The sequence below is a fragment of the Primulina eburnea genome, chromosome 11 (genome assembly GCF_022965805.1).
Source record: "Primulina eburnea isolate SZY01 chromosome 11, ASM2296580v1, whole genome shotgun sequence".
NCBI lineage: Eukaryota > Viridiplantae > Streptophyta > Magnoliopsida > Lamiales > Gesneriaceae > Primulina > Primulina eburnea.
In genome coordinates, this window is record NC_133111.1 from 11,993,860 (window position 1) to 12,006,423 (window position 12,564).

General features: G+C 40.0%; 1 protein-coding gene across 1 annotated transcript; it reads right to left on the reverse strand.

Moving 5' to 3' along the window:
* Window positions 1-1,841: 1,841 nt before the first annotated feature.
* LOC140804583 (glutamine synthetase cytosolic isozyme-like) lies at window positions 1,842-3,090 on the reverse strand. The gene is made up of 6 exons (XM_073160641.1): window positions 3,011-3,090; window positions 2,826-2,900; window positions 2,693-2,746; window positions 2,440-2,477; window positions 2,188-2,347; window positions 1,842-2,049 (listed from the first exon to the last, which is right to left on the reverse strand). Exons 1-6 carry the CDS (start codon window positions 3,020-3,022, stop codon window positions 1,930-1,932), a joined length of 459 nt encoding a protein of 152 aa, XP_073016742.1. The 5' UTR covers window positions 3,023-3,090; the 3' UTR covers window positions 1,842-1,929.
* Window positions 3,091-12,564: the final 9,474 nt, after the last annotated feature.

The window sequence follows — 12,564 nt, forward strand, 5'->3', positions numbered from 1 at the left end:
ATCCAAATTATATTTTTATAGAGTCTTAAAAAGTATAGTGGTATTCAAACTTGACTTTTTAAGAATCTATAAAAATCTATAGGTATCCAATATTTCCATGGATTTACAATGATTCTAATATAATTATCTATGTACAAACCTTAAGGCTCTAGGTACAACTATAAAAACTCAAAATTTTTCTTCACTCACCTTAGAGATTTTGGTAGACTTTTAATAAAATAAAATATATTTCTCACTCATATATCTCTCTTCTTCATTCAAATACGACGCTTTTCTCCTCTCTAAAGACAAGTCTGGGGTTTCTCGAATTTCAGAGGTATAATTGAATTAAGCCAATTATTGTTGATTATCCAGAATGTAAAGTATCAACAGCTGCAGACCCCAGATATAAAACAAGAATATGATTTTGTGCATTCATGTGGTGGGAAATTTCAATTTTAGAAAAGTTCACAAAAGGCACTATAAACAAGCTATGAAACAAAACTCCATTCTAATATATTTTGCAGAATGTCCTCGAGATTATCATTACACTTATAAATTATAACCTACGAAAACAATAACAAGATAAAAAAAATTCCGCGAGGACAGGCTAAAAAATCCAGCTCTAAAAATATCATAGAAAATAGGACGGGACATCCATTGTCACTACTATCTCATTATTATTTATTATCTCATGTCTTACCATTTTTTTATGTAAAATTTTATTGTTTTTATTAACAAAAAAAGGAGAAAATATTTGAAGAAGTTAGGCACGGTATGAATCTTATTTATTGATAACCTTCTAATAATAATCAATTGAATTGGAAAATATTATTATACTTAAATAATTATATTTTATTCAAATTTAGTAACTTTTTAATGTTCAATATATATATAATTCATCAGTAGTGTACATGAAGGCTTCAGTTTATCAGTTTCTTAAAAAAAATAATATGTTTCAAATTTTATATTTCATTCTGTTGAAGTTAAGAAATTATCAACAGTGTGTCATCACATATTGTACCGAGATGAACAAATTGGAGATAATTTAACAAATTATTTTTAAAAAAAGGTATATACTTGTTAGCTTGTTATGAAAGTTTTTGTAGGAATTTATGAAATTTGATAATGTTTTGATTAGTTATTTATATATATTGATTAAATTTTTATATATGTTTAAAATTAAAAATTTATTAATTAATTATTTACATATGGGGATTGAAATTTTGATTTTGTTAAATTGAATTGTGAATTTTTTTCATATATTAAACATATTTATTTTTTAAGTAATTAAATTTATTTCAAAGTGAAGATGTTATTTATGTTAAATAATTACTAGTTCAAAATATTTGCAAATATCTATCAAATTTTTGTAAAACTATATCAAATTCTTGCAAAAAGTCTACAAAAGTCTATGGAACTCTGATTACAAATCTGTAAGATTCTACAAGAGTCAATAAAAATCTACCAAATCCACGAAAATCTATCATTTAAAAAAAATCATTAAATGATGGGGAAACGAAGATTTCTTCGCAAAAGACAATTCATATGATTATCACGGCATAATTGCAATAGGACCTGAAAAAAAAATACCGAAGAATAATTTAGATAATCCTATGCATACAACACTCTTAAAAATAAATCAAATTGAGTATAAAAAATTAACAAATTTTAAGTTCAATTATATTAGACATGTATTCATATCTGCAGACTAAATGATAATATTTATAACGTGAAAACATTGCAATAATAATCATATTAAGGAAATCATTTCTCAACTAAATTATCGCTTTTAAGTACTTTTTTGAAATTTTATATTTATTATTATAATAATAATAATAATACTAATAATCTCAGGAATATTGTTAAACTGACTGAATCAAGAAATAAACAATAACGATAGTGCTTGTTTATAAGCTCAAGGTTTTCCAAGAAAGGTAGTCTCTGCAATCATAGAGGTGACAACATATGGATCCATGTTTGAAGCAGGCCTCCTGTCCTCAAACTAACCCTTGCCTTCTCTCTCCGTGACTCGACCAACACGAACGGACGCACCTCGGTCGCAACCCCCTGCAAGCAGAAGAAACATTCCAAACTATTTGAAACTAGCATGATCAAGATTAAGGGATTGAAAATATTGCATGAGCTGGTTATTTAGACGTTGAAAGGAATTTTTAAAATAAAGCGAGTGAAGATCTAATTTTTTACCCATTTGAAGGTCTTGATATCAGCGGTTTCGTGATTTCCAGTGAGACGACGCTCATTGCCTTCACCATATGCAGCAATATGCTCTTTGTGCCTGAGTCCACGCTTGTCAATAGCTTTCTTAATGACTTCGTAACCTCCTTCCTTCCTCATGGACTTTGTGCTGAAAGAATATTAATTGAGAGAATGCTATTTAGAGATATAATGGAAGACAGCATACACGAAATTGTTTAGGAATTCAAAGGACTCTAGTACCTGTAGTTAGTGTGAGCACCAGCTCCATTCCAGTCACCCTGTTGTTAAAAATAGCATATAATCAATAAGGGCGAGGGCGAGGGCGAGGGCGAGAATCATTAAGTCATAAAAGACACAAAAACTGAACACAGTAGTATTAGACACCTGATAACGTATTTCTCCCTATTGACAAATCATTAGCGTTACATTTAACTTTTTAAAATGCCAGGTTAACAAGAAAAAATTAAATAAAGCGAGACACCGAAAGGTTTACCTGGATAGGCTTGGGATCGAAGGAGACAACAACCCCCGCAATCTCGGCGATCCTCTGTCAACAGTAAATGAACATTTTAAAAAAAATCACAGAGTTCATTTTAATCCCTCATTATATTACTGAAGAAAATGACCTCTAGTATGTAACGAGCCATCCACACTTCGTCACCAGACAAGATGCCAACAGAAGGTCCTACTTGGAATTCCCACTAAAATCGATAGAACAATTTAGAATCTCAAGTTTTAGGCCGAAAAAATATAGCAAAAGAAGAATTAAATATCTCATCATAAACAGATGTTAAGAGGCAGTCAACTCTACCTGTCCAGGCATCACTTCACCGTTGATGCCACTTATATTGATTCCAGCATAAAGGCATGCCTTGCAATGTGCATCAACAATGATACTCACGGGAAATTTAGGGTCCGATCTCAATGAGCGTCACTAGTTTAGGCGTGGTCTTTAAGATGACCCTGAGCCTGAAATCAAGAAAAAGACCGTTAAGAGGGGGCCAGGAGGGTGTCCTGGCGTAGCCTCTCCGACGCTCAAGTCAGTGACTGAGGATATATGACGGAGCAGCTAAGGGCGCTGCTTAAAACAATATTGAATCCCTAAATTAACAATCAAACTTGGTATTTATAAGAGAATACCTGGGCCCTTGATGGGCCTGTCTTCCATTTGGGCTAGGGATGGGCCAGGGGTAATGGGCTCATCCATGGTGTATCACCAGTCTCCCCCTCCCGAGTCGAACTGAATCGCAGGTTCGAAGTTCGATTAGACGTGCTGTCCTCGGGTTACCGGGTGCGGGTTGTGCATTATCTTCCAGCCGTTCGTCAGTCCCCAAAAATTTAGAAACAAATCAAATCGTAATCCTAGCACCGCTTCATCATCACCTTGCCATCATCCGAGCTACCGCTTCACCCCGCGCGCCCGGCCCCGCCTCGCCCAAGCTACCGCTCCACCATCGCCTCACCCGGCGCACCTCCTGCTCGCCCAAAGCTTCACGCTCGCCCAAAGCTTCACCCCCGCTCGCCCGGCGCACCTCCTGCTCGCCCAAGTGCCACAGCAGCTCGCCCATCGCGCGCCGCAGCTCGCCCACCGCGCACAGCAGCTCGCCCAGCACGCCACAGCAGCTCGCCCACGCTCGCCCCGCGCCGCGCATCCTGCTCGTCCGAGCTTCACCCTAGCTCGCCCGGCGCACCTCCTGCTCGCCCAAGCGCTCGTCCAGTATGTTGAGAATTTTCATACATTGCCTTGCGAATGGTTGTGTGATTCCTGAAAAAAATTTATGGGGGCGTAAACTCTGGTTGTGTGATTCCTGAAAAAAATTTATGGGGGCGTAAAATTTATGGTTGTGTGATTCCTGCTCGCCCAGGTCGATCCCCGTAAACTCTGCTCCCCCAACAACTTTCGTTATCGACTAACCGAAATTTTTTTTTTCCTCCCACACTCTGCTCCTCTGCCAGGCGATGCCTTAGCAGGAAAATTTAATTCTCCTCCTCCACTTTGCTCTCTGCTAGGCGACGCCCTAGCAGGAATATAACAATTCACCACCTCCACCATCTAACTCCTCTGCTAAGCCGGGTCTTAGCAGGAAATAAAAACTCAACATCTCCATCTTCTAACTCTTCTGCTAGGTGACGCCATAGCAGGAAGATAAAATTCAACGCGCCCACCCTCTAACTCCTCTGCTAGGTGATACCTTAGCAGGAAAATAGAAATTCAACACCTTCACTCGCTAACTCCTCTGCTAGGTGATACCTTATCAGGAAAATAGAAATTCAACACCTCCACTCGCTAACTCCTCTGCTAAGTGATGCCTTAGCAGGAAAATAAAATTCAACACCTCCACTCGCTAACTCCTCTGCTAGGTGATGCCTTAGCAGGGAAATAAAATTTCTCTTGCACCCCAACTCTGTGACTCTGCTAGGCGATGCCTTAGCAGGAAAATAAAGATTCTCCACCCTCACCCCCTAACTTCTCTGCTAGGCAACACCTTAGCAGGAAAATAAAGATTCTCCACCCTCACTCTCTAACTCCTCTGCAAGGCGACGCCTTAGCAGGAAAATAAAAATTCTCCACCCTGACTCTCTAACTCCTCTGCTAGGTGATACCTTAGCAGGAAAATTTAATTTCTCACGCTGCTCCTCTACTAGGCGATGCCTTAGTAGGAAAATAAAATTTCTCCGCTCCCCAACTAAACTCCTCTACTAGGCGATGCCTTAGTAGGAAAATAAAATTTCTCCCACCCCAACTCTGCTCCTCTACTCGGCGATGCCTTAGTAGGAAAATAAAATTTCTCCCACCCCAACTCTGCTCCTCTGCTAGGCAGTGTCTTAGCAGGAAAATAAAATTTATTTCATCCTCACAATACAACAACATCCATGAACTTAATATAAGAACTTGGCTTTATTAAATATCAACTGATAATGTATGACAAATTCAGGAACGAAATACATCAAAAATGAAGTAAAGATTAATATTCTCTAAAGTGGTAAGCGTTCCCATGCCTCTTTAGAGCCTTACCCAGCGCATTCTCCAACTTTCCTCTCTGCTCCTCTTGTACCTCCACAGGACAAAGTTACCCAGTTAGAAGCTTCTCCGAATGACTCTATAACTGCAAGACTGAGCTCAAGCTTCCATGCGAATGCTCGTGACCTCTCTTTTCTTATTCCTTCACGATTCTTTCATAACAACGACGTGCGACGTTTTGGTCCCCGCACAGGACTCCAACTCCTTTTCTCACAGGAAACTTAAGCTTCTGATGATAACTGGAAGCTACTGCTCTAAAATCCTTCAGGGCTGGCCGCCCTATGATTCCATTATATGCTGACGGGATATCTACCACACTGAAGGCTATCATCTTTGTTACCCGCCGAGGATCAGTCCCCAAGGATAGGGGAAGAACAATCTGACCCAAAGGCGGAATGGCGTGTCCTGAAAACCCATACAGCGGGGTGGATACCGGCTCAAACTCATATCCTCCCATTTTCATTTGATCCAACGTGCTCTTGAACAAGATGTTCACGGAGCTTCCATTATCAATAAATATCCTTGCCACATCATAATTGGCAATGGTGGCAGTCACCACCAAGGCATCGTTATGTGAAGTCACAACGCCTCGGAGGTCTTCCGGCCCAAAGCTGATGACGGGGTCTTGTGGTAAGTCTGCACCCCTAGATATCTCAAAGTTCTCCAATCTTCTCCCATGTGCCTTCCGAGCTCGCCCAGAGTCTCCATCAGTAGCACCCCCCGAGATCATATGAATCATTCCTCTCGTAGGGTGATTATCCTCATTCATTTCCCTCCTAGGTTCGACGAGCTCCTGAGGGACATCTTGACATCGACCTTCCCCTCTCTGCTCCCCGATCCTCTGATTTATCCATGGAGGGCCTTGACCACGCCTAGGGGGTGAGCGAGACCTTTGTCGACTCCTGGATGAGGATCCTTCTCGTCTATCCCGTGAAGGCAATCTAGCACTGCACCCAACCCTTCGCGACTTCTCCAACGTGCAAGAAGGCAGCTGAGAAGTCGTCAAAAGAACGTATAGAGCTGGGCTGCAAAGTGTTAAACCTCTGCTGGGCTGACCTCACCAACGTGCCCAGAAACACCCTGCACCTAACTTCATCCGAATATTGGTGCAACAGAGCCGCATTCTCAAACCTCCACAAGTGTTCCTCAGGGTCAGTATGTCCATCGTACTCTCCCACATTCGACTGTCGAAAATTTGGAGGAAGTCTTTCTTCTAAAATGGCTAGTGAAAAAGGACTTCCTCTCTTGGGTGTCGGCGCTCTGCTCCCCAACTGCTGCCTCAACATCTGTATTTCCTTCCACATCTCCTCCATCTCCGGATTCTCCTCACTTGGGAGGGGTCGCGTCTCCTCCACCCTACTGTGACTGCCCTCCCCATTCTCCTCTCGCTCCTGGCGAGCGACCTGCTCTTCTGCAAACATAGACTCTTGATTCCTCTTCATGACCTCATCCACTGTCCGGGTGATAAATTGGCCCAACTGCTCCAAAGTCAAGTTCCCCACATTTTCATTAGGACGGGGTTGCTCGACCCTGTTCTCTTGACGAGGCTGTTCTGTTCTCGCCTCCTGATGGGGTTGTTCCTGCCTTGCCTCAGCATGAGACTGTTCAGGTCCCCTCTGAGGACGCGATGTTTCTGAGGTAGCTCTTCTACTCCCTCTCTTCCCTACCATCTCTACGTCTCAACGAAAATGTTCCCACAGACGGCGCCAAGTGATACTCACGGGAAATTTAGGGTCCGATCCCAACGAGCGTCACTAGTTCAGGCGTGGGCTTTAAGATGACCCTGAGCCTGAAATCAAGAAAAAAACCGTTAAGAGGGGGCCAGGAGGGTGTCCTGGCGTAGCCTCTCCGACGCTCAAGTCAGTGACTGAGGATATATGGGGGAGCAGCTAAGGGCGCTGCTGAAAACAATATTTAATCCCTGAATTAACAATCAAACCTGGTATTTATAAGAGAATACCTGGGTCCTTGATGGGCCTGTCTTCCATTTAGGCTAGGGATGGGCCAGGGGTAATGGGCTCATCCATGGGGTATCAAACAATGTCCCGTCCAAAGGCTTTGTCAGCTCCAACACCGCAATAATATGGGCCTTGTATACAATTAAAGCGTAAACTAATGAAGATAAATAAATAAAGAAACCGCGACAAGAAAACACCAAGGAAATTTGTGTTTCGGGATTATAATTACCTGAGGTCCAGGATAACCTCCAGTTGGCCATCCAAGAGGCCATTTAACTTCTTTTTCAAAAGTGTGTATTCTTGTTCAATACCATACCTATCGAAATAAAAATTTCAAATGAGTTGTGATATATTCCGCACCAGAATTGGAGATATGTTTCCATGGCTCTTCGGCTTCAACTTCAGGATTGCTGAAAATCTTGGCGGCACTGTATCTCTTGTTTGTTGGAATTGGATGTTGGATCCGGTTTTCTACACGCCCAAACGCAGCGGAAGATTTAAAATTTTTATTTTATTTTGAAAAACAAAATAATATTGCTTTAGGCGCTCGTATGATTTAACAAATTAAACATGCATGGGATGTTTAGAAAATTATACCTTTTGTGAATAAATCACTGGACTCCAACTAATCCGGTATAAACGGATTAGCTCTTGTTGATTCCCACGAACTTTCTTCGATGAAATCCTCCTATCAAGTCCACGACTAGATAGTATGTTCCTCTTCTAATTTGCACTAGAAAATATAGAAGATATTTCGCGTAGGAGAAGTTTATTTGAGAGACGGCTCAATATTCTGATCAAAATTCAAGAGGTGGCCGAAAATAATTTTTCATTTGAGTGGAGGCTCACGTAAGTCCTCTTGTGGTGGCTAGGTTTAGTATTATTTATAATAAAATAATAACCTAATTACATAATTAACATTAATGGGCTTGATTTAATTAATTGGGCTAGTCCAACTAGTTTAATTAATTTTAATCAAAGCCCATTAAAACTTTAATTATTTATTAAGTTGTACTTGTACTCCTACAAGCCCATTAAACATAATACCCACCATATTTAATTTATTAATTAATCAACTCAACTTTTGAGCTTAATAAATTAAATACATTACAAATTCAACATTTGAATTTATTATTTAAATTATAAATTCAACTCCTTGAATTTTTATCACCTCCAACATTTTATATTTAATAAACACAACAATTGAGTTTAATAAATTAAATTCTCAAATTTTATAAATTCAACTCCTTGAATTTATTTTCTCAAAATTTAATTATCATAAATTCAACTCCTTGAATTTACTATATAATATAAATTCAAATTTTGAATTTATTCTCTCAACGGGAACAAACAATCCAGTACTTGTGTGACCCTCAATGGTTCAGGGATATAGCTAGCCGTGGGTTCACAACTCTTTGTGATTCAGGGCATAATCCTTTATTCGGGCTTACCCTAGTTAGCTCCATTCTTTTCATCAACACCTTGATCAAGAATGTCAGAACTCATTTCTGATAGCACCCATCAGATCATGGTGTACGATCATAACCACGGACTTATCCTCTCGATAAATGATAACCACTTGGAAAGTCCGAGGGAGGGTTGTTCGGTATAATGATCATATGACTACTCATCTGCATGTTTGGACATCTCTATGCCCTTACTAAGAAACGCAGTACACAACATCACAGATGCTAGTCTCGAGCTCAAGCGACCTTTATCCATGTTTTAGGCGGCTGAATTGGCTAGGAACGAATTTAGATTATACAGTTTTTACAAACGAGTTTCAACATCGAATTAGGATTCATTTGTATTAAAGTATAATCAACGTCTTTATCTATGTTGCTCACATGGGTATACAGATAAAGAAACAACAAACCATGAAATAATGAATTATAATAAAATAAAGATTGTTTATTACACTTGAGTCAATAAAATCCCTAGCCAACAGTTGGCTTGCAGGGCATCTACTCTAACAATCTCCCACTTGCCCTAGAGCCAACTACCCATAAACTTTAATCCCATTGCTTCGCGATGCTTCTCAAACAATGGTCCTGGCAAGGGCTTCGTAAGTGGATCGGCAACGTTATCTGCAGTGGGGACTTTTTCGACTGATATGGCTCCCCTTCCCAAAATCTCCCGGATGATATGGAATTTCCTCGATACATTTTTGGATCGCTGATGAGACATTGGTTCCTTTGCTTGCGCAACGGCACCAGTGTTGTCGCAGTACACCGGGACTGGATCAACTCCATTAGGAATAACGCCCAACTCTTGGACAAAATTCCTCATCTAAACTGCCTCTTTCGCTGCAGCAGATGCAGCAATGTATTCAGCTTCAGTGGTGGAATCCGCAACGGTGTCTTGCATGGAACTTTTCCAAGAGACAGCCGCACCATTAAGCATGAATACAAAACCAGAGGTCGATTTCAAATCATCTACATCACATTGGAAGCTAGAATCAGTGTAGCCTTCCAATTTTAATTCTCCACCCCCATAGACCATGAACAAATTCTTAGTCCTTCTCAAGTACTTAAGAATGTCTTTCACAGCCTTCCAATGCATTGGACCAGGGTTCGCCTGATATCTGCTTGTAACACTCAAAGCATAAGCAATGTCAGGACGTGTCGATATCAAACCATACATGATACTACCAATAGTCTACGCATATGGAATATGTGTCATCATCTCTATCTCTTCATCAGTTTTGGGACACATAGCTTTAGATAGAGTAATACCATGACACATTGGTAAGTATCCACTCTTGGACTCTTCCATAGAGAATCGCTTAAGAATGGTATCGATATAAGTGGCTTGGGTGAGTCCCAGCATCCTCTTCGATCTATCTCTATAGATCTGTATTCCTAATACATAAGATGCTTCACCCATGTCCTTCATGGAGAATTTACTTGCCAACCATACTTTAGTTGATTGCAGTAATCCTACATCATTCCCAATGAGCAGGATATCATCAACATAAAGTACTAGGAATGTCACCGCACTTCCACTAACTTTCTTGTACACACACGGTTCCTCAGGATTTTTTGCAAAACCAAACTCTTTGATAGTGCTATCAAATCTGAGGTTCCAACTCATTGATGCCTGCTTGAGACCATATATTGATCTCTGAAGTTTGCATACCTTATGCTCACTTCCTACTGATGTGTATCCCTCGGGTTGAGACATATAAATTTCTTCTTTGATGTCTTCATTGAGGAAAGCAGCCTTTACATCCATTTGCCATATCTCATAGTCATACCATGCTGCTATGGCTAGTAGTAATTTAATGGACTTAAACATAGCAACTGGTGAAAAAGTTTCCTCATAGTCAACTCCTTGCCTTTGATTATAACCTTTTGCAACCAGTCTTGCTTTGAAGGTCACTACCTTCCCATCCGTCCCAAGCTTTCTTTTGTAGATCCATTTGCATCCTATGGGAACGATTCCCTCAGGTGGATCCACTAATGTCCAGACTTGGTTTGAATACATAGAGTCCATTTCTGACTGTATGGCTTCAAGCCATTTGGTTGAATCAGTATCAGATATTGCTTCTTTGAAATTCATTGGATCACATCCAACACAAGACTCATCATGGTCTTGTTCATGAAGAAGCGTATATCTTGCAGGTGGTCTAAGAACCCTATCAGACCTTCTAGAAGCTTGTACTTCAACTACTGGTTCTTGGAAAATTGGTTCAACTTCTATAGTTGAGGGAGTATCTTGAATTTCTTCAAGTTCTATCATCTTGCCTTTTCTATCCAATAGAAATTCCCTTTCCATAAAGGTGGCATTTCTTGAAACAAACACTTTTGCTTCATTTGGATGATAGAAATAATATCCAACAGAATTCTTTGGATATCCTACAAAGTAGCACAAAGTGGATTTACTATCTAATTTGTCTCCCACTGTCTGCTTCACGTAAGCAGGACATCCCCATATTCTCATTTAAGAATATTTGGGAGTTTTTCCCATCCATATCTCATATGGTGTCTTATCCACTGCTTTTGTATGGACCTTATTCAACAACATTGCCGTAGTTTCAAGCGCAAAGCCCCAAAACGATATAGGCAACTCAGTGAATCCCATCATAGATCTAACCATGTCCATCAAGGTTCGATTTCGACGTTCAGAAACACCATTCAATTGTGGTGTTGCTGGTGGAGTCCACTGTGAGAGAATCCCATTCTCTTTTAGATAACCCAAAAATTCAGCACTTAAGTATTCTCCACCTCGATCAGATCGAAGTGCCTTAATACTTCTTTCTACTGATTTTCTACTTCAGATCTGAATTCTTTGAACTTTTCAAATGCTTTAGATTTGTGTTTAATCAAATAAACGTACCCATACCTCGAATGGTCATCAGTAAAGGTAATGAAGTAGGAATGCCCAAATTTTGTGCTAACATTTAGCGGGCCACAAACGTCCGTGTGGATCAAATCCAGTAGACCATGCGCACGTTCCAGACCATGCGCACGTTCCACGTGTCCATTGAATGGAGTTTTAGTCATTTTTCTTTTTAGACAGGACTCACAAGTTCGTAGAGAATTTATGTCTGACAAGTCAAACATGCCTTCTCCCACTAGCTTGTGCATCCTTCTTTGGGAAATATGACCTATTCTAGCGTGCCATATTTGTACGGGATTTGGATCTTCTATTTTTCTTTTGTTTGTTGTTGCTTTTGTATGCGCTTGGACATTGTTTAACGGAATATCCTTTAATTTTAAATTATAGAGATCGTTTGTTAATTCTCCAATTCCAATCAAACATTCATTCTTGTATAAATTGCAAACACCTTTAGCAAAAACACAAGAATAACCATCCCTATCAAGCATAGAAATAGAAATAATGTTTTTAACCAATTCAGGAACAAATAAAACGTCTCTAAAAAACAACTTAAAATTATTGTCCAAAATTAAAGTAATGTCTCCAACGGCAGTGGCAGCAACTCTTGCTCCATTTCCTAGTCTTAGAAAGGTCTCACCATCTCTAAGCCTCCTGCTTCTTCCCATCACCTGCAAATCATTGCATAGATGAGAACCACATCCGATATCCAATACCCAAGAAGAGGAATTAATAGAAACATTAACTTCAATATAAAACATACCATGGCCAGAACGCTTCTGGGCTAGATACTCCTCGCAATTACGCCTCGAATGTCCAGGATTTTTGCAGTGGAAACAGACATGCTCTGACTTGTCAGGCTTTGTGGGCCCCAGATTTGCTTTCTTGTATGGCTTTTTGTTGGGCTTGTTCTTCTTTGGAGGGGCAGAACGCTTCTTGCCTTTATTTGGGGCTCCCTTTTTCGTACCATACGAAGAACCCACTAGAAAAACAGGCTTTTCCTTTTTAACTGTGGCCTCATAATTAGTAAGCATATTGACCAACTCT

Excerpts from the sequence above, each read along its gene's own strand:
- LOC140804583 (XM_073160641.1), bottom strand. Across the intron at positions 2,348-2,439 it reads GGTGCTCACACTAACTACAG|CACAAAGTCCATGAGGAAGG; the intron begins GTACTAGAGTCC and ends ATATTCTTTCAG. Across the intron at positions 2,050-2,187 it reads ATATCAAGACCTTCAAATGG|GGGGTTGCGACCGAGGTGCG; the intron begins GTAAAAAATTAG and ends TTCTGCTTGCAG.